Here is a 22,726-nt window from a genome sequence, read left to right on the forward strand (position 1 = left end):
CGCCTTCACAGATACCTGGAACACAACTCTCTACTTTCTGATGGCCAGTTTGGCTTCAGAGCACACAGATTCACACAGGATGCCATTAACATCATTCTCAACTACATCCACATAAGTACAAAACAAACAGGCAGCCCTGGTTGCAAAAGACGTTCAAAAAGCTTTTGACACTGTCTGGCACCAAGGGCTCAAGTACAAACTCTGCACTAGCTTTAACCTGCCTCTCACTACTTGTAAACTCCTCTGCAACTTCCTAGATGGCCGTACCATGAGAATCAAATTCCAAGGCTGTTACTCTGACTACTTCACACTAAATGCTGGAGTACCCCAGGGATCTGTCCTCTCCCCTACCCTCTACATTTTATACACTAACAACATTCTAACACCTGTATACCAAAACTCCATCACACTAGCCTATGCAGACAACATTACACAACTTATCACTCATGCCAATATAGATACACTCACACACAAAACACAAAATGGGAACAAAAATGGAGGATCAAAACCAATGCAGCTAAATCCAGCATTACATATTTTAACTACAGAAAACGTGATCCTCCATTACCTCTCGAGCTCAAAACAGCTGACACCCGCACTTACATCCCCATCACACAATCTGTCATTGTCCTTGGCGTTAATCTTGACTACCTTCTTCGCTTACACGGACACATTCACTCAAGGCACGCAATAGCTAGTAAGGCCTTTGCGGGCCTCTACAAGCTGAAACATGCCTCTCAACGCACCAAACTACACCTCTACAAATCCCTAATACGTCCTCTGATAACTTACTCTCCTCTAGCCCTCTCTCTTGCAGCAAAAACAAACTTACTTAAACTGCAGCGTGTCCAGAACAAGGCGCTGCGCTGGGTGCTTGATGTCAGATGGGAGGACTTCGCCACAAGCGAGTCTCTCCATGCCCAATTAGACATCCCTGCACTGAATCTGTACTGGAAGACGCTCAGTGACAGACAGATAGATAAACTTGAGACACGACATGACTACTGGACCTCTCTCCTTGACGAAGACATTCGCAGACCCACATACCAACACAACCTTTTCTGTAAAGTAAAAGGACACAAGTGCAACTAATGTGACATTTATTGTGGCAACGTTTCGCTCTCCAGGAGCTTTATCAAGCCATTACAAACAATACATGGACACACAGGGTATGTAAAGACTCAGAGTGAGGTACAATACTAGTGAGGTAACATTTCGATGTTCACTAGTGGTAGTAGTAATAGTAGTAGTAGTAGTAGTAGTGACAAAAGTAATACAATATGGTAGAGCAATTAATTCGTACATGAGTAAAAGGATATAAAAGCTATTACTTGGGTAACATAAAAATAGGTTGGACAAATATAGACTGGAAAGAGGCAGTTTGTTTCAGTGTTCACTCTCTGTGCTTTGTGTAGTATAACAGGAGAGACTATGTGATGGCAGGGTTTACTGTTTTCAGGAGGATTCTTGCTAAGACTTCGGAGATGGTGAAGCTGCCGTTGTTTTGTTTAATTGTATTCGAAACAGCGATCAGTGCTGATTCGAGGCACTTGCGTCTGCGGAAATTAGTTTCTTTGATCACTAATTGGGCGTCTCTGAATTTCGTGAGATGATTGGTGGAATTTCGGTGTTGTACACAGGCGTTGTTCAAGTTGTCGTTCCTACATGCGTAAATGTGTTCATTGAGGCGGGTGTCGAGGTTTCTTGCTGTTTCACCTACGTAAATCTTGTCACAGCCTCCACAGGGTATAGTGTAAACTCCTGCATTGACTGGTTCGTGGTGCTTGGATTGTGTCCTGGTTAGATCCTTTATTGAAGTGCTAGAAGCGATGGCGACTCTGGTGTTAGCTTGCGAAAGTACTTTTGAGACGTTCAGTGCAACCTGGCTGTTGGGAAGAATAATAACTTTGTTGGGAGTGGTGTTGATGCGTGGAGAATTAATGATCTGAAAAGCTCTTTTCTTGCAGTCTTTGATGAAAAAATAAGGAAAATGTAACTCAGTGAATGTTTGGTGAATGTATGTACATTCGTCGTCAAGAAACTCAGGACTACAAATTCGGTATGCTCTTAGGAAAAACCCGATGATGATGCCTCTTTTGGTCTTGGTATCTTGACTGGAATAGAAGTGTGTGAGATCATTTTTATTGGTGGGTTTCCGATAAACTTGAAATCTTAGGTTGTTGTCTACTTTGTGAATGAGGACGTCGAGGAAAGGTAGCGTGTCATTGGACTCTTCTTCTAGTGTAAACTGGATCGCCGGTTCAACTGCGTTGAGCCTTGCCTGAAGATCCCGTACATCAAAACGTTTTGGAGTTATTACGAGGACATCGTCCACGTAACGTAACCAAGTGACGCTTGAAGGGATGATGTTGGCGAAGTGTTCAGACTCTAGGTGTTCCATGTATAAGTTGGCTAGGACGGCACTTATGGGGGACCCCATTCCCATGCCGTAGGTTTGTTTGTAGAGCTTGTTATTGAAAGAAAAACAGTTGAAATTAACACAGAGTTCAATCAAGTCAACAAAATCTCCGGGAGGTAGAGGAAGATTAAGGTCCTGATTGACTTTACGTCATAGAACCTCGATGGCTTTTTTGGTAGGTACTTTTGTGAAGAGGGAAGTCACATCCAAACTGCTTAGTTTCTTGCTACGGATGGAGAGGTTATGGATGCGGTTGAGAAGGTCGCCTGAGTGTTTAAGATGAGCGGGGCTGATGGTCCCCAGAAGGCAGGAAAGATGTTTGGCAAGAACTCCGGCTAGTTTGTGTGGAGCACTGCCTATTCCTGACGTGATTGGTCTGAGAGGAATATTGTGTTTATGGGTCTTGGGTAAACCATACATGTGTGCTGGTTTAGGGTTGCTTGGTAACAAGTACAGAAGTTTCTTCCCTTCTCTAGTGCGTTTGAGTATTTGTCTGGTTTTGTATAGAAAATCTTTGGTGAGCGTCTTCCACTGTTGAGTGCTGATGGGTTCGTATGTAGAGTGATCATTCAAAAGGTCCATCATTTTAGTGTTGTAGTCACTGGTGTTGAGTATGACGACTCCACCTCCTTTGTCGGCGGTGGTGACGATAATGTTGGGGTCGTTGGCGAGGTTCTTAAGGGCAGTGATGTATCGTCTAGGAAGATTAGAAGAAGAAGGTTCACATAAAGCTGCGGTGAGAAGGCCCTGTATATAACCCTTCTGGAAGTTGCTGTCATTGTGTCTATGGTTCCTGGTAACTAGATTGAGTTGATAGTTAGGTTTGCGTATGTTGATGGTAAATTTGAGTCCCAGACTCAGTGCTTTTTTTCGTAGTCGGTTAAGGAGCGTGACGATAAGTTGTTTATTAGGGATTCGCATCCCATTTCCTTCCATCGACTGTTAGTGCAGAGGTACTGAAGTTTGCGATTGAGTTTGATCTTCTGTTGGAGGTTAGCTGTGGTGACTGCTGAGAATATGCTCAGCAGTGTGTTGGTCAATCTGAAGATTGGCCCTCATATTTCTTGCAGTTTCAAAGGTTTCCTTAGCGAAGTTAGAAAGTTCTTCGGAACATTCAGTTAAGTATGCTTGGGTAGCTGGAGAGAAGGGGTGCTTGGAGTTGGAGAGTTGTGCAGGAGTAGACTTAGGGATCACCTTCTCTGCCAGGCAATCTTGTAGGAAGTTGTGTCTGTTGCGATAGCTATGAGCACGAAGAAGGGTGTCCAAGTAACGTCTGCATGAAATGTCCATTATGTTGCGGTGTCCGACAGATTGTAATAACAGCCAAGGTTGCACTGAACGTCTCAAAAGTTCTTTCACAAGCTAACACCAGAGTCGCCACTGCTTCTACCACTTCAATAAAGGATCTAACCAGGACAAAATCCAAACACCACGAACCAGTCAACGCAGGAGTTTACACTATACCCTGTGGAGGCTGTGACAAGATTTACGTAGGTGAAACAGCAAGAAATCTCGACACCCGCCTCAATGAACACATTTACGCATGTAGGAACGATAACTTGAACAACGCCTGTGTACAACATCGAAATTCCACCAATCATCTCATGAAATTCAGAGACGCCCAATTAGTGATCAAAGAAACTAATTTCCGCAGACGCAAGTGCCTCGAATCAGCACTGATCGCTGTTTCGAATACAATTAAACAAAACAACGGCAGCTTCACCATCTCCGAAGTCTTAGCAAGAATCCTCCTGAAAACAGTAAACCCTGCCATCACATAGTCTCTCCTGTTATACTACACAAAGCACAGAGAGTGAACACTGAAACAAACTGCCTCTTTCCAGTCTATATTTGTCCAACCAATTTTTATGTTACCCAAGTAATAGCTTTTATATCCTTTTACTCATGTACGAATTAACTGCTCTACCATATTGTATTACTTTTGTCGCTACCACTACTACTACTACTACTACTACTACTACTACTACTACTACTACTACTACTACCACTACCACTAGTGAACATCGAAATGGTACCTCACTAGTATTGCACCTCACTCTGAGCCTTTATATACCCTCTGTGTCCATGTATTGTTTGTAATGGCTTGATAAAGCTCCTGGAGAGCGAAACGTTGCCACAATAAATGTCACATTAGTTGCACTTGTGTCCTTTTACTTTACATATTGTCGGTAATTCTACCAACTTTATTACAACCTTTTCTACTCCTTGCATGATCCTGCTCCTAACCCTATTTACAAATAACCTTGGATTCGCTGACAGGTACTTTCTATGACAGGTACCATTCTCTGATCCTCGTTCGCCTGAAGCGCTAAATGTCGCATGTCCCTTCCTCCCCACTCACCCCACCGGAGTCCCAGCAGAAGAGCCTGAATTTCTCTTCTCAATATCTGTCCCACGATCGCCTTCGCTGCTGGGTTAAGCCCTGGCTCTATTTCTACGACTAAGAACACTCCTCTCCAGCACTATTCTTCGTCTGTCCCGTCTTCCCCGCTCATCCCATTTGGGATCTTACCTGAACTTTCGTTCGTTCGTTCATTACCTGTGCTTCAGAATCTCTACAACCACGGTGCTGTAAACACCACCTCCAAGGCTGAGGGACTGATTACCTGGAGTTTACCTGGAGAGAGTTCCGGGGGTCAACGCCCCCGCGGCCCGGTCTGTGACCAGGCCTCCTGGTGGATCAGAGCCTGATCAACCAGGCTGTTACTGCTGGCTGCACGCAAACCAACGTACGAGCCACAGCCCGGCTGGTCAGGAACTGACTTTAGGTGCTTGTCCAGTGCCAGCTTGAAGACTGCCAGGGGTCTGTTGGTAATCTCCCTTATGTGTGCTGGGAGGCAGTTGAACAGTCTCGGGCCCCTGACACTTATTGTATGGTCTCTTAACGTGCTAGTGACACCCCTGCTTTTCATTGGGGGGATGTTGCATCGTCTGCCAAGTCTTTTGCTTTTGTAGTGAGTGATTTTCGTGTGCAAGTTCGGTACTAGTCCCTCTAGGATTTTCCAGGTGTATATAATCATGTATCTCTCCCTCCTGCGTTCCAGGGAATACAGGTTCAGGAACCTCAAGCGCTCCCAGTAATTGAGGTGTTTTATCTCCGTTATGTGCGCCGTGAAAGTTCTCTGTACATTTTCTAGGTCAGCAATTTCACCTGCCTTGAAAGGTGCTGTTAGTGTGCAGCAATATTCCAGCCTAGATAGAACAAGTGACCTGAAGAGTGTCATCATGGGCTTGGCCTCCCTAGTTTTGAAGGTTCTCATTATCCATCCTGTCATTTTTCTAGCAGATGCGATTGATACAATGCTATGGTCCTTGAAGGTGAGATCCTCCGACATGATCACTCCCAGGTCTTTGACGTTGATGTTTCGCTCTATTTTGTGGCCAGAATTTGTTTTGTATTCTGATGAAGATTTAATTTCCTCGTGTTTACCATATCTGAGTAATTGAAATTTCTCATCGTTGAACTTCATATTGTTTTCTGCAGCCCACTGAAAGATTTGGTTGATGTCCGCCTGGAGCCTTGCAGTGTCTGCAATGGAAGACACTGTCATGCAGATTCGGGTGTCATCTGCAAAGGAAGACACGGTGCTGTGGCTGACATCCTTGTCTCTGTCAGACATGAGGATAAAAAACAAGATGGGAGCGAGTACTGTGCCTTGTGTAACAGACCTTTTCACCGTAGCTGCCTCGGACTTTACTCTGTTGACTACTACTCTCTGTGTTCTGTTAGTGAGGAAATTATAGATCCATCGACCGACTTTTCCTGTTATTCCTTTAGCACGCATTTTGTGCGCTATTACGCCATGGTCACACTTGTTGAAGGCTTTTGCGAAGTCTGTATATATTACATCTGCATTCTTTTTGTCTTCTAGTGCATCTAGGATCTTGTCGTAGTGATCCAATAGTTGAGACAGACAGGAGAGACCTGTTCTAAACCCATGTTGCCCTGGGTTGTGTAACTGATGGGTTTCTAGATGGGTGGTGATCTTGCTTCTTAGGACCCTTTCAAAGATTTTTATGATATGGGATGTTAGTGCTATCGGTCTGTAGTTCTTTGCTGTTGCTTTACTGCCCCCTTTGTGGAGTGGGGCTATGTCTGTTGTTTTTAGTAACTGTGGAACGACCCCCGTGTCCATGCTCCCTCTCCATAGGATGGTAAAGGCTCGTGATAGGGGCTTCTTGCAGTTCTTGACGAACACGGAGTTCCATGAGTCTGGCCCTGGGGCAGAGTGCATGGGCATGTCATTTATCGCCTGTTCGAAGTCATTTGGCGTCAGGATAACATCGGATAGACTTGTGTTAATCAAATTCTGTGGCTCTCCCATAAAAAATTCATTTTGATCTTCGACTCTCAGTCTGGTTAGCGGCTTGCTAAAAACTGAGTCATATTGGGACTTGAGTAGCTCACTCATTTCCTTGCTGTCATCTGTGTAAGACCCATCTTGTTTAAGTAGAGGCCCAATACTGGACGTTGTTCTCGACTTTGATTTGGCATAGGAGAAGAAATACTTTGGGTTTCTTTCGATTTCATTTATGGCTTTTAGTTCTTCCCGCGATTCCTGACTCCTATAAGATTCCTTTACCTTAAGTTCGATGTTTGTTATTTCACTGACCAGTGTCTCCCTACGCATTTCAGATATATTGACCTCTTTTAGCCGCTCTGTTATTCTTTTCCGTCGCCTGTAAAGGGAGCGCCTGTCTCTTTCTATTTTACATCTACTCCTCCTTTTTCTTAGAGGAATAAGCCTTGTACATACATCGAGTGCCACCAAGTTAATCTGTTCTAGGCATAAGTTGGGGTCTGTGTTGCTTAGTATATCTTCCCAGCTTATATCGGTTAGGACTTGGTTTACTTGGTCCCACTTTATGTTTTTGTTATTGAAGTTGAATTTGGTGAATGCTCCCACGTGACTAATCTCATTATGTCGGTCTGGGGCTCCACGCATACATGACTGAACCTCAATTATGTTGTGATCTGAGTATATTGTTTTTGATATGGTGACATTTCTTATCAGATCATCATTGTTAGTGAAGATGAGGTCTAGTGTATTCTCCAGTCTAGTAGGCTCTATTATTTGCTGGTTTAAATTGAATTTTGTGCAGAGATTTAAAAGCTCGTGTGAGTGTGAGTTTTCATCAGAGCTGCCTCCTGGTGTTATTACTGCAACAATATTATTTGCTATATTCCTCCATTTTAGGTGCCTTAAGTTGAAATCCCCCAGGAGCAAGATGTTGGGTGCAGGAGCTGGAAGATTTTCCAGACAGTGGTCAATTTTTAACAGCTGTTCCTGGAATTGCTGGGATGTTGCATCCGGAGGCTTGTAGACTACCACAATGACTAGGTTTTGGTTCTCGACCTTTACTGCTAAAACTTCCACTACAACATTTGAGGCATTAAGCAGTTCTGTGCAAACAAGTGACTCTGCAATGTACCGGCCAACCCCCCCCCCCCCCCTCCTTTTGCCTGTTCACTCTGTCACATCTGTATAGGTTGTAACCTGGGATCCATATTTCGTTGTCCAAGTGATCCTTTATGTGGGTCTCAGTGAAAGCCGCGAACATTGCCTTTGCCTCTGCAAGCAGTCCACGGATGAAAGGTATTTTGTTGTTTGTTGCTGGCTTTAGACCCTGTGTATTTGCAAGGAAGAATGTCATCTTCTCTCAGAGGTGTCTATAAGAACTGTTAACAGACATGTGTCAGAACTGGGCTACAGTAGTCACCGTCAGGTTAAGAAACTGATCCTCTCCAAGCCACAGAAGAAACGTACACTGGATTATGCAAAGAAATATCTTCAGTGGACTCCTCAACAGTGGTCTGAAGTACTTTGGAGTAATGAAGCAACCTTCAACGTCACCTGTAACCATGGGGGACATGTGTACCGGCCCAGAGGTAGTGACCTGCTAGACCCACGCTACACCTGTAGGACCACCAAACACCCAGACTCACTCATGGTTTGGGAGTGTTTCAGTGCTCAGAGTGTTGGTGAACTCATTGTGCTTCCCCAAAACCAGTATATGAACTAGTATAATTACCTGGAGTTATTGTGTGACAATTTACCTGAGGCGTTTGACAAGTGTGGGGGCTACATTTTTATGCAAGACAGTGCACCGGTCATACCACCAACTCTGTAGTTCAATGGCTTAATGACTGGCCAGGCAATTCCGAAGACCTAAACCTTATTGAGAGCCTCTGGTCAATAGTGAAATGAAGTTTACTTGGCAAGGATATCAGTTTCATCCCGCGGCTGGAGGCTGCTCTACATGAGGCATGGAATAATATACCTCACCAAACCCTATATAATTTGTGTGAGAGTCTTCCTACATGGCTGAGGGACATGATTAAGCATAAAGGACTCAGCACCAAGTATTAAAACCTCAGTAAGTGTGCAAATATATATAATATTTCATGGAATGTGTTTTGGTACATGTGTGAGGGAGCAGCGGCACAGTGCCACAACTAGCACTGTAGACATGCCCTTCCGACCAGAGAACCAGCAATTACGAGTATAACAGTCTAGAGCCCACTGATATGCTAATTGCCAGGTTTGTCCAGCCAGTCACAGGAGAGCCCATCAATTCTCTGTAGCACTGTCTGGGCCCAAGACTGCTCAACTGCCTTCCAGCACACATAAGGGGGATTACCAACAGACCCCTGACTGTCTTCAAGATGGCACTGGACAGGCACATAAAGTCAGCACCTGACCTGTTGGTTTACATGCAGCCAGGAGTTACAGCCCGGTTGATCAGGTCTGATTCACCACAAGGCCTGGTCATAGACCGACCGTGGGGGCGTTGACTCCCGAAACCCTCTCCAAGTATATTCCAGGTAAGGTTAGTGCTTTGTTGCAGTGCTGGCTGGGTATATCACTGGTGATGGAGTATATACCTGTGAAACTTACCCAGACTATCTCTACAGCGTTGCTGGCGAATTGCTTGTTCCAGTGGCATAGATCAATGGTTCCCCAGACTTTTTCATGCTGCCGCCCCCTTGGCTCCTGGGCCACATCCCTGGCCCCCCAACACACACATAAGCATATACCTTTCTTACTATTAACTATACTACAAATTCAAAACAACAACTATTCTAACACTAAAAACAAGCGTATTTATTTCACAAATAAAAATTAACATAGTAAACCAGTTTATTTAACAATATGAAAGAGTAAATTTACATCTCATCTGTAGCTACATTATTTTCACAATTTTAATGAGATGGATGTTTATGGTGGAGGGACATTAGGTTCTCAACATCAGTCTTGAAGACGCTAACCAGTCTTGGATCCCCGCGTTCAATACTTTTTAGTCTGTTCCTTTGTTTGTAAAGAAGCTTGGCGACTGTACTGAATATTATGTTGGGAAGACATCTTGACTTTGTTACACAGTGCAGAGTGGCGGTCAGAAACGTTTATATTTTTGTAATCAAAAATCTTGGTATGATTCTTTGAAGTTTGGCCTCAGCTCTATCACTGTAGGGTAAAAATAGTTCTTATCCACCATTTCTGTTTCCTGATTGTTGATATCTAGGAATGGATTGATCACCCAGTCTGATATTTTAAGCAAGAAAATCCTAATATCTTTCAGACATGTCTGTATGCAGGTCATTCAGGTGTGTACAATACATCTGAAGATCATCGTCTGATTTGCTATTCATCAATCCAAAGGCTGGAACCTGGAAGAGCTGACGACGGGCTCTTCTTCAGCCCAGAAGTTGGAACCTGGAAGAGCTGACGATGGGCTCTTCTTCAGTCCAGAGGCTGGAACCTGGAAGAGCTGACGATGGGCTCTTCTTCAGCCCAGAGGCTGGAACCTGGAAGAGCTGACGACGGGCTCTTCTTCAGCCCAGAGGCTGGAACCTGGAAGAGTTGACGACCGGCTCTTCTTCACTCTAGAGGCTGGAACCTGGAAGAGTTGACGATGGGCTCTTCTTCAGCCCAGAGGCTGGAACCTGGAAGAGCTGACGATGGGCTCTTCTTCAGTCCAGAGGCTGGAACCTGGAAGAGTTGACGACCGGCTCTTCTTCAGTCTAGAGGCTGGAACCTGGAAGAGTTGACGACCGGCTCTTCTTCTGTCCAGAGGCTGGAACCTGAAGAGCTGACGACGGGCTCTTCTTCAGTCCAGGGGCTGGAACCTGGAAGAGCTGACGACAGGCTCTTCTTCAGTCCGGAGACTGGAACCTGGAAGAGTTGACGACCGGCTCTTCAGTCTAGAGGCTGGAACCTGGAAGAGCTGACGACGGGCTCTTCTTCAGTCCAGAGGCTGAAACCTGGAAGAGTTGGCGACGGGCTCTTCTTCAGTCCAGAGGCTGGAACCTGGAAGAGCTGACGACGGGCTCTTCTTCAGTCCAGAGGCTAGAACCTGGAAGAGCTGACGACGGGCTCTCCTTCAGTCCAGAGGCTGGAGCCTGGAAGAGCTGACGACGGGCTCTTCTTCAGTCCATAGGCTGGAACCTGGAAGAGCTGACGACGGGCTGTGTTACGTTTGAATAACAATAACCTAGACAGGACAGTGATGAAGAGCTATTTTAACTTTGATAAGATTATCATTTCCTTGCAATTACAAATTAACTTCGTTGAACTTTACGAATACATCTGACAAATAATCAGTGCCATACTTGATGTTTCTTAGTTCATCACATAGAACACAACTGGAGTCTTGGAAGAATTCAACAACTGTTTTAAAAAGGCGAATATAAACGTTTCAGGAAGTTTCCCTTTGACAGTCAACTAACTTCTGTGTGCAACAACAATCGTTCAAAATCTTCCACATTCTCAGTGCAGAACTGTGGACACAGTCTGGAACTGTGAGCATGTGAATTGTTCTTTTTACTGCTCAGTGATGTGTGAAGTCAACCGTTGACTGTGTCTTACACAGAGCACCGTAAACACACCAGGAACAACATTCTTCAAGAAACTGACGGAGTCACAATGCCAACCTGTCATGGATGATGCGACATCTGTTACACAAGCAAGAATGTTGGTAAGTGGGATGTCTTTCTCTTTAAAAAAAAAAAGTATCTGTTTTCACTTGTCTAGCAAACAACAGCTCCTGAATCAAACTTTCATCTCTGACGAAACAAACGTAATCAAGAAGCAAAGATTCATTGCCTGGCAGAGTGACTCATCTGACTGTAAACAAAATTCTGTTGTCTTAAGCATGTTGCACAATGTGTCTTCAATGTTTTCTGCCATTTCATCCACTCTTTTCTGAACAACGTTATCACTGAGAGGAATAACTTTAATAATTCGTTCAGATGACTTGTGTAAAACTGTACGCTGAACCTCACTTACTGCCGGGGGAATAAGCTCTTCCACAAATGTATGAGGCGTACCAGATCCAGCAGTCAGTAAGGAGATATTGTATGATGGACTGTTGTGAAGTGCTAACAAATGTATTTCCAGTGGTTTTCCGTTTCTGTAAGTTTTCTGGAAGTGTCTGAAAAGAGTTGTTTTCGTATGCCGTGTCAGAGTGTATTTTCTTCAAACGTTCAAGAAGCCTGGAAAGTTGCATGGCTTTTTTTGAAAAGACTCTTTCAGACAGTAGGAACACTGGTTGGTCTTGGTTATGTGGTGCTCATGCAAATCCATATTTCAGGCATTCTAAAGGCCCGGTGGCCTGGTGGGTAAAGCTCCCGCTTCACACACGGAGGGCCCGGGTTCGATTCCCGACGGGTGGAAACATTTTGACGCGTTTCCTTACACCTGTTGTCCTGTTCACCTAGCAGCAAATAGGTACCTGGTTGTTAGTCGACTGGTGTGGGTCGCATCCTGGGGGACAAGATTAAGGACCCCAATGGAAATAAGTTAGACAGTCCTCGATGACGCACTGACTTTCTTGGGTTATCCTGGGTGGCTAACCCTCCGGGGTTAAAAATCCGAACGAAATCTTATCTTATCTTATCTTATCTGGCCAAGGTCCAGACTCGTGGAACTCCGTCTTCATCAAGAACTGTCTTAAATATTCTGATCATCAACAGTGCCCATGACGTCTGCTGTCTGATCAACAGCAGTACCCATGACGTCTGCTGTCTGATAATCAGCAGTACCCATGACGTCTGCTGTCTGATAATCAGCAGTACCCATGACATCTACTGTCTGATCTACAGCAGTACCCATGACATCTACTGTCTGATCAACAGCAGTACCCATGACATCTACTGTCTGATCTACAGCAGTACCCATGACATCTACTGTCTGATCTACAGCAGTACCCATGACATCTACTGTCTGATCAACAGCAGTACCCATGACATCTACTGTCTGATCTACAGCAGTACCCATGACATCTACTGTCTGATCTACAGCAGTACCCATGACATCTACTGTCTGATCTACAGCAGTACCCATGACATCTACTGTCTGATCTACAGCAGTACCCATGACATCTACTGTCTGATCTACAGCAGTACCCATGACATCTACTGTCTGATCTACAGCAGTACCCATGACGTCTACTGTCTGATCTACAGCAGTACCCATGACGTCTACTGTCTGATCTACAGCAGTACCCATGACATCTACTGTCTGATCTACAGCAGTACCCATGACGTCTACTGTCTGATCTACAGCAGTACCCATGACGTCTACTGTCTGATCAACAGCAGTACCCATGACGTCTACTGTCTGATCTACAGCAGTACCCATGACGTCTACTGTCTGATCAACAGCAGTACCCATGACGTCTGCTGTCTGATCTACAGCAGTACCCATGACGTCTACTGTCTGATCAACAGCAGTACCCATGACGTCTACTGTCTGATCAACAGCAGTACCCATGACGTCTACTGTCTGATCTACAGCAGTACCCATGATGTCTACTGTCTGATCAACAGCAGTACCCATGACGTCTACTGTCTGATCAACAGCAGTACCCATGACGTCTACTGTCTGATCAACAGCAGTACCCATGACGTCTACTGTCTGACCTACAGCAGTACCCATGATGTCTACTGTCTGATCAACAGCAGTACCCATGACGTCTACTGTCTGATCTACAGCAGTACCCATGACGTCTACTGTCTGATCAACAGCAGTACCCATGACGTCTACTGTCTGATCTACAGCAGTACCCATGACGTCTACTGTCTGATCAACAGCAGTACCCATGACGTCTACTGTCTGATCAACAGCAGTACCCATGACGTCTACTGTCTGATCAACAGCAGTACCCATGACATCTACTGTCTGATCTACAGCAGCACCCATGACGTCTACTGTCTGATCTACAGCAGTACCCATGACGTCTACTGTCTGATCTACAGCAGTACCCATGACGTCTACTGTCTGATCTACAGCAGTACCCATGACGTCTACTGTCTGATCAACAGCAGTACCCATGACGTCTACTGTCTGATCTACAGCAGTACCCATGACGTCTACTGTCTGATCAACAGCAGTACCCATGACGTCTACTGTCTGATCAACAGCAGTACCCATGACGTCTACTGTCTGATCAACAGCAGTACCCATGACGTCTACTGTCTGATCAACAGCAGTACCCATGACGTCTACTGTCTGATCTACAGCAGTACCCATGACGTCTACTGTCTGATCTACAGCAGCACCCATGACGTCTACTGTCTGATCTACAGCAGGACCCATGACGTCTAATGTCTGATCAACAGCAGTACCAATGACGTCTACTGTCTGATCTACAGCAGTACCCATGACGTCTAATGTCTGTTCAACAGCAGCACCCATGACGTCTACTGTCTGATCTACAGCAGCACCCATGACGTCTACTGTCTGTTCTACAGCAGTACCCATGACGTCTAATGTCTGATCAACAGCAGTACCCATGACGTCTACTGTCTGATCTACAGCAGTACCCATGACGTCTAATGTCTGATCAACAGCAGTACCCATGACGTCTACTGTCTGATCAACAGCAGTACCCATGACGTCTACTGTCTGATCAACAGCAGTACCCATGACGTCTACTGTCTGATCTACAGCAGTACCCATGACGTCTAATGTCTGGTCAACAGCAGTACCCATGACGTCTACTGTCTGATCAACAGTAGTACCCATGACGTCTACTGTCTGATCAACAGCAGTACCCATGACGTCTACTGTCTGATCAACAGCAGTACCCATGACGTCTACTGTCTGATCAACAGCAGTACCCATGACGTCTAATGTCTGATCAACAGCAGTACCCATGACGTCTACTGTCTGATCTACAGCAGTACCCATGACGTCTAATGTCTGATCAACAGCAGTACCCATGACGTCTACTGTCTGATGTCTGACGTCTACTGTCTGATCAGCAGTACCCATGACGTCTACTGTCTGATCAACAGCAGTACAGCAGTACCCATGACGTCTACTGTCTGATCTACAGCAGTACCCATGACGTCTACTGTCTGATCCAGTACCCATGACATCTACTGTCTGATCAACAGCAGTACCCATGACGTCTACTGTCTGATCAACAGCAGTACCCATGACGTCTACTGTCTGATCTACAGCAGTACCCATGACGTCTACTGTCTGATCAACAGCAGTACCCATGACATCTACTGTCTGATCAACAGCAGTACCCTACAGCAGTACCCATGACGTCTACTGTCTGATCAACAGCAGTACCCATGACATCTACTGTCTGATCAACAGCAGTACCCATGACATCTACTGTCTGATCAACAGCAGTACCCATGACGTCTACTGTCTGATCAACAGCAGTACCCATGACGTCTACTGTCTGATCTACAGCAGTACCCATGACGTCTACTGTCTGATCTACAGCAGTACCCATGACGTCTACTGTCTGATCTACAGCAGTACCCATGACGTCTACTGTCTGATCTACAGCAGTACCCATGACGTCTACTGTCTGATCAACAGCAGTACCCATGACATCTACTGTCTGATCATACCCATGACATCTACTGTCTGATCAACAGCAGTACCCATGACATCTACTGTCTGATCAACAGCAGTACCCATGACATCTACTGTCTGATCAACAGCAGTACCCATGACATCTACTGTCTGATCAACAGCAGTACCCATGACGTCTACTGTCTGATCAACAGCAGTACCCATGACATCTACTGTCTGATCTACAGCAGTACCCATGACATCTACTGTCTGATCTACAGCAGTACCCATGACATCTACTGTCTGATCTACAGCAGTACCCATGACGTCTACTGTCTGATCAACAGCAGTACCCATGACGTCTACTGTCTGATCTACAGCAGTACCCATGACATCTACTGTCTGATCAACAGCAGTACCCATGACGTCTACTGTCTGATCAACAGCAGTACCCATGACATCTACTGTCTGATCTACAGCAGTACCCATGACGTCTACTGTCTGATCAACAGCAGTACCCATGACGTCTACTGTCTGATCAACAGCAGTACCCATGACGTCTACTGTCTGACCTGGCTAGTGTGTGGCTCGTCCGGACAAACATTCGGACTTTTGACTCCAACTTCAGACCACAAAATAAAGTAAAAATGAGCGTTCGTGTGTGACTCTGTGTTAATTTTATTTTTCGTAAAGTATTTGTGTTACTTAAGTTTTCGTGACTTAGACTGTCATATAGATTTTGTAAAGCAAATGCTCCTTTGGTTCTGGTGCCACCCTGAGGCGTTACTTTGGTTCTGGTGCCACCCTGAGGCGTCACTTTGGTTCTGGTGCCACCCTGAGGCGTCACTTTGGTTCTGGTGCCACCCTGAGGCGTCACTTTGGTTCTGGTGCCACCCTGAGGCGTCACTTTGGTTCTGGTGCCACCCTGAGGCGTTACTTTGGTTCTGGTGCCACCCTGAGGCGTCACTTTGGTTCTGGTGCCACCCTGAGGCGTTACTTTGGTTCTGGTGCCACCCTGAGGCGTCACTTTGGTTCTGGTGCCACCCTGAGGCGTTACTTTGGTTCTGGTGCCACCCTGAGGCGTCACTTTGGTTCTGGTGCCACCCTGAGGCGTTACTTTGGTTCTTGTGCCACCCTGCGGCGTCACTTTGGTTCTGGTGCCACCCTGCGGCGTCACTTTGGTTCTGGTGCCACCCTGAGGCGTCACTTTGGTTCTGGTGCCACCCTGCGGCGTCACTTTGGTTCTGGTGCCACCCTGAGGCGTCACTTTGGTTCTGGTGCCACCCTGAGGCGTCACTTTGGTTCTGGTGCCACCCTGAGGCGTCACTTTGGTTCTGGTGCCACCCTGAGGCGTCACTTTGGTTCTGGTGCCACCCTGAGGCGTCACTTTGCCTCAACTCTTCCCTTAATCTTTCCACCGCTTTCATGGGACAGTACTCTCTACTTTGTGAATCACTGGCAGACAGTATCAATGCTCTTTTACTGCTAAGCAGGTTTGTGAGTGTCTGTACAACAAGCTAAGGTCTGACTCGTTCATTATGGCAGTCTAAAATGGTCCTAATGCTATGGGAATTATTACCCACTGATCCACACTTCGATTTGTTATTTGTAATGGAGGAACAAATTCTGAGAAATGTGCAGGAACACTCTGTCTTTGGAAATAGGTGGTGAATCATTGTCTCGGCGAGAGTTAACTTTGTTAGTGTTTGAGTTGGCTAAGTTTAGTCTTGAGTACACCAGGCAGCAACGTACCTTGGCTAAGTTCAGTCTTGAGTACACCAGGCAGCAACGTACCTTGGCTAAGTTCAGTCTTGAGTACACCAGGCAGCAACGTACCTTGGCTAAGTTCAGTCTTGAGTACACCAGGCAGCAACGTACCTTGGCTAAGTTCAGTCTTGAGTACACCAGGCAGCAACGTACCTTGGCTAAGGAAGAATTTGCTAGAGAGGAGAGGAGAGGATAGGAGAGGAGAGGAGACAGTCTTGTCGTACTATGGATAACAATTTCAGTGTTCAGAAATCTGTGTCGTTATTACTTCGGTTTTCTAATTCTGAGTCTGAGCAGTTTTTTGAGTCTTTCGAAAATCAGGCTGGAGCTTTACCATGGCCATTCGAGCACTGGGCAGCACTGGTTCATACAGCATTATATTATTAACACAAGAGTTACCCGGTATGAGTGATGATGACTGTCTCATTACAGTGTTGTGAGGGACCTGTGCTAGAGGCATATCAATGTATTCCCGCCAAATGCAACCGAAAATTCAAAATAAGTAAGCATATTCAAAGTCCCTTTTGAATTTTGAATATGTACAATCTCATATCTTCAACAAATGGAATAAAGTGGCTGGTGTGGATTAGTTCAGTTGATTATGATGGATAACCTCCTGAGTCGGTTGACGATGATGCAAGGGTTTTTCTAGAAGACAACTCTGTGGCAACTGGTACAGAGGCAGCTAGGCTGGCAGATACATTTAAGGTTAACTGCTCATTGTTGGAGAAATCTCATAAGTTTTTTTCCCACCAGCTTGGTATGGAAAGAAATCGTCGTGGACGGATCTCTGGATTTCGTCCAAAAATGGAAGCTGCAGTTGAGACATGGCTCCTGCCTCAAGACCAGAAAGGTGCACAAGACAAGATTTCAGAGCCAGTAACCTGTTGCTACTGCTGTAAGCCTGGCCACATCAAGGCCACTTGCCTTAAATGGCCTTGATGCTAGTGGTAAGTCAAATATGCCACAACCCTTAAGTAACATTTAAATGTTTATAGATAAAACAGATCAAACCGACAGAGACGCCTCTATGGCACCTTTTTAATAGTACCAGTCAAATCTCCCTTAAGGAGCATGACTGCCCCACTGACCTATCCACATTTAGGAATACCCGGGCTTATTTCTCTCTTTTACAAGAGGGAGTACTTCTAATTTCTGAGGAGACATTTTTAAACTCCTGAGTGTTATTAGAATCTTATGGAGAGATTTTTTTTCAGTTCCTCTATGTAGGAATTTCATTAAAAGTATTACACCGGTTATTTAACTGCAAATTTTTCTAGGAGTGTCTCCATAAAAGATATTTTACTGTTGCTTGGCAACAATATTCTTCATTCCAGATGATGTCCCAAGCCCAGTGTAACCACAGAAGACTCTTCTCCAGTCATGGCCATAAGAGAATGCAGACCCCACACACTAGGTGACTCCGATCTCAGGCTAGACATCTTATTTTACGAGGAGAACTGTCCAGGGCCTCGTAAATGTAAAGTTCCTGATCAAGTCTTCCTATTCCAGGGGAGCAGGATTACCAGACGCTCCTGTTTCCATGCCTGATGAACTGACCTTCCAAGAAGATCAACAAACAGACGCCATCTTAACTTCAATGTTCACAGTTGCCGCTGCTGTATTTAATTCTGCACACCCGGTTAAATATCACCTTATAAACAACCTATTATTAAGTCCAGCTACTGGTAAAGAGGTAGAGGGACTATTGAAATCAGACAGACTTGTAATACCAAAGAAATTCAGACCTCAAGTACTAAATTTAGCCCATAATTCATCCTTAGGAGGACTCTTGGGTGTCATTCAATCACTGCGTTGGATATTACAATTTTCTGATTGAACAGGAATAAGACAAGATGTACATAATTACATCCAATCCTCTCGTGACTGTCAGCAAGTGGGGAAATCCGGGCACTATCAAACCGCACCACTTCGTCCCCTGTCTGCTGACTGAGAGCCATTTACAGACCTTATCATCGACTGTGTGAGACTCTTACCTAAGGCTAGGTCAGGTAATCAATATTTGTTCATGATTATGATAAAACTATTAGATATCCTGAGATGGTGCAGGTGCACAGGTCCCAAGATTGCATCTGAGTTCGCAATAAGTGTTAAAACACTCACCCTGACACCACCACAGCAATCATTGTTAGTGGTTATTATGAGCACAGTTGTAGTCTTGTGGCCTATACACCTACTTGTAGGAATGAGCAAAAGTCATGAGTAAATACTTTTATATTTCCTTCACCAAAACAGCATGCAAGCATATGTACAATATATTTATACTATGTACAGAATAACAAGTTTGCAAGAGAACAGTGAGAACTAAGAGTGACCAGACTTGAGGTAAGTCTGCCAGATTTGATCTACGAGTCTCTGACATCACTTCACAACTTTGGAAGACTTCCTTGTGATTGGCAGGGTTGAGTCAGAGTGCTAGCATAACAGGGGAGCTCACATGCTGATCAGAAGGCATGCCTGTATAGGTGTGTAACATATGCCTAATAAAATGCAACATACTCTTAGCATGCCACAGTAGTGTTAAAAACTCACCTTGCGACCACCACAACAGTCATTGTTAGTAGTGTTACAGAACTCACCTTGCGACCACCGCAGCAGAGCATATTTGTGCGGGCTGCGACCACCAGCTGATCCCTCACCGCTCCACTGTCCACTAGGACCATCGGCCTGCATGCCTTAACCTGAAACATCCACACACCATCATCAGAAACCTCACCAACATCTACCACAAAGAACCTCATTGAGAGGTCTGAATATACCGTCATTCATCATAATTTTTGTCAAATGTCAATTACCCCTCCTCCCCCCCTGTCACGAAGGGAACTCGGACAGTGGCTGGACAGCACGGAACGAAGCTGAGGATCAAGAAAACAGATAGAGTGGCAGAAACAGTGAAGAACCAAAAAAAAAAACATACCATGGGCGGGATTGAACCCGCGGTCAGGGTTTGTTTGCAATCTTGTCATTACGATTTCGTGAGTCAAGAACCAGAAAAGTACTGTGAAAACTTTGAATCCATTTTCTCTGCTACCCGACGAATGTGGGTTGTCTACTGGGAAAGTCACAATGAGCACCAAGGAAGCATTGGCAAACGAGGGTGAAAACCCTAGAAACCCCAGTGAAGACCATCCCAATGAAGATCATCGAGAATGTCACAACAAACACCACCAGTGAGGGTATGAATATTGTTTTAGTTGGGACAGTCAGATTAAGTTTATGGAAAAGGCTTTTTTGTCTTAGAGATAGGAAGAGGAGGCAGAAGATATGTTTTTCTGGAGCTGGAATGGAGGATATTATTAGCCATCTAGACGACATCATGAGAGGTAATGGGAGCAATCCTGTTATCTGTTTCATTGCTGGAGGCAACGATGTTGGCAGATGTAGGAGTGAGGACCTGATTAGTAGGTCTAGAACAGTATTATTGTTAATTAGGAAGAAAGGTGGGAACCCTGTGATATGTGGCATTTTGCCCAGGAGAGGAGTTGGAAATGAATGGTTGTCCAGGGCAATTGGTGTCAATTACTGGCTGGACAAACACTGTAAGGAAAATGGAATAACATTCATAGACAACTGGCACCTCTTCTATGGTAGAAGTGACATATATGCCAGGGATGGGGTTCACTTGTCTAGGTCTGGGGTGGAGGCCCTGGCAACTGCAGTGATGGGGTTCACTTGTCTAGGTCTGGGGTGGAGGCCCTGGCAACTGCAGTGGAGGGAACTGTCAGGGCTTTATATTAGAAATAATTAGTGGTATGAATTTTTGTAGGAAAACAATAAATTATCAGTGTAGCGATAGTTTGAGTTTTAGTGAAATCAGTTATATGCAGAATGAGGTAGTTATTACTGAATATTGGAGAGCTAGTGGCACTAGGTGAGAAGGACAGTAACAGGGATAGTGGTGGAACAAAAATGAGCAGGAAGAGAAAATAGACGGGAGGTTTTTTTAAATTTATATTATACAAATAGTCATAGTGCTAGAAATAAGATGGACGAATTGAGATTAGTTGCAAGTGCAGGTAGCATTGATGTATTTGGCTTAACTGATACGTGGTTTAATATGAAAAATCAGGACATACCTGCTGAATGTCACATTCAGGATTTTAAGCTGTTCTATGTAAACAGGAATAAAGTCTGGGTATAGTTTTTAAAGGGGCATACAAAATTGATATTAGGCGTGATATACCGTCCCCCAAATTTGGATAGGGACCAAGGAAGACTACTGTGGGAAGAAACTGTTAGGGCCACAAGGCACGATAATGTAGCAATTCTAGGGAACATTAACTTTAGTCAGATTTATTAGCATTCTTTTACTGGGAATTTGGAGTCTAACAACTTCTCAGAGGTAGTTCAGGATTATTTAAAGCAGTTTGTGACAGAACCTACAAGGGGAAAATAACCTGTTTGACTTGGTTCTGGCAAACAAGGAAACCCTTGTTAATAATTTGGAAATTACAGAGGAACTTAACACATTATAATTCAGTAATGGTCTCAGATTTTCGCTTAGAAGATTACAATGGGCTTAGAGAACATCTATCATTTGTTGACTGGGGTAACGAAGAGAGTTATCAATTTGACAGTTTTCTGAACACTATACATGCTGCCCAAAGGACATTTATTCTGATATGTAAGACACATATGCAACAGTTAGGTATCTTTATTCCGAAACGTTTCGCCTACACAGTAGACTTCTTCAGTCGAGTACAGAAGAGTTTAGCAGGAGCAGTAGAGATGTGAAGACGATGTAATCAGTCCATCACCCGTGAAGACGTAGTTTTGAGGTGGTCAGTCCCTCAGCCTGGAGAAGAGTTTTGCTCCATAATCTGGAACTTTGTGGAGTATAAGCATTAGTGTGGTGACTTATATACTGTCGGAAGGTGAGATACAGTTCACTAGCAGAAGAAAGAATGTCATCACTGAGAGGTCAGGTCCCTCTCAAATCCATCACTTCTCACTTGAAAAAGTTGTCAATGGTGTATTTAATTGAGTGAAGGTACTATTTTCTGAACATGTGTTATCTGAGAGAGAAGTCACGTAATAATAATAATAATAATAATAATAATAATAATAATAATAATAATAATAATAATAATAATAATGAATATCTTTATTTACTATAAGTACATGTACAAGGTATACCAGTACATGTACAAGGTATACCAGTACATGTACAAGGTATACCAGTACATGTACAAGGTATACCAGTACATGCACAAGGTATACCAGTACATGTACAAGGTATACCAGTACATGTACAAGGTATACCAGTACATGTACAAGGTATACCAGTACATGTACAAGGTATACCAGTACATGTACAAGGTATACCAGTACATGTACAAGGTATACCAGTACATGTACAAGGTATACCAGTACATGTACAGTACATGCACAAGTATACCAGTACATGTACAAGGTATACCAGTACAAGGTGTACAAGGTATACCAGTACATGTACAAGGTATACCAGTACATGTACAAGGTATACCAGTACATGCACAAGGTATACCAGTACATGTACAAGGTATACCAGTACATGTACAAGGTATACCAGTACATGTACAAGGTATACCAGTACATGTACAAGGTATACCAGTACATGTACAAGGTGTACATGTACAAGGTATACCAGTACATGTACAAGGTATACCAGTACATGTACAAGGTATACCAGTACATGTAC

At 44.4% G+C, this 22,726-nt stretch overlaps 1 protein-coding gene across 1 annotated transcript in view; it reads right to left on the reverse strand.

The window, feature by feature from the left end:
• Positions 1-22,726, reverse strand: part of RhoGAP100F (Rho GTPase activating protein at 100F) — a 587,716-nt gene that overhangs the window by 429,651 nt on the left and 135,339 nt on the right. The window contains exon 2 of the mRNA XM_070099441.1: positions 19,626-19,727. Within this exon, the coding sequence (XP_069955542.1) occupies positions 19,626-19,709 (84 nt within the window). The 5' untranslated portion in view covers positions 19,710-19,727. The remainder of the gene's footprint in view (positions 1-19,625; positions 19,728-22,726) is intronic.

The sequence above is a fragment of the Cherax quadricarinatus genome, chromosome 67 (assembly GCF_038502225.1).
Source record: "Cherax quadricarinatus isolate ZL_2023a chromosome 67, ASM3850222v1, whole genome shotgun sequence".
NCBI classification, from domain to species: domain Eukaryota; kingdom Metazoa; phylum Arthropoda; class Malacostraca; order Decapoda; family Parastacidae; genus Cherax; species Cherax quadricarinatus.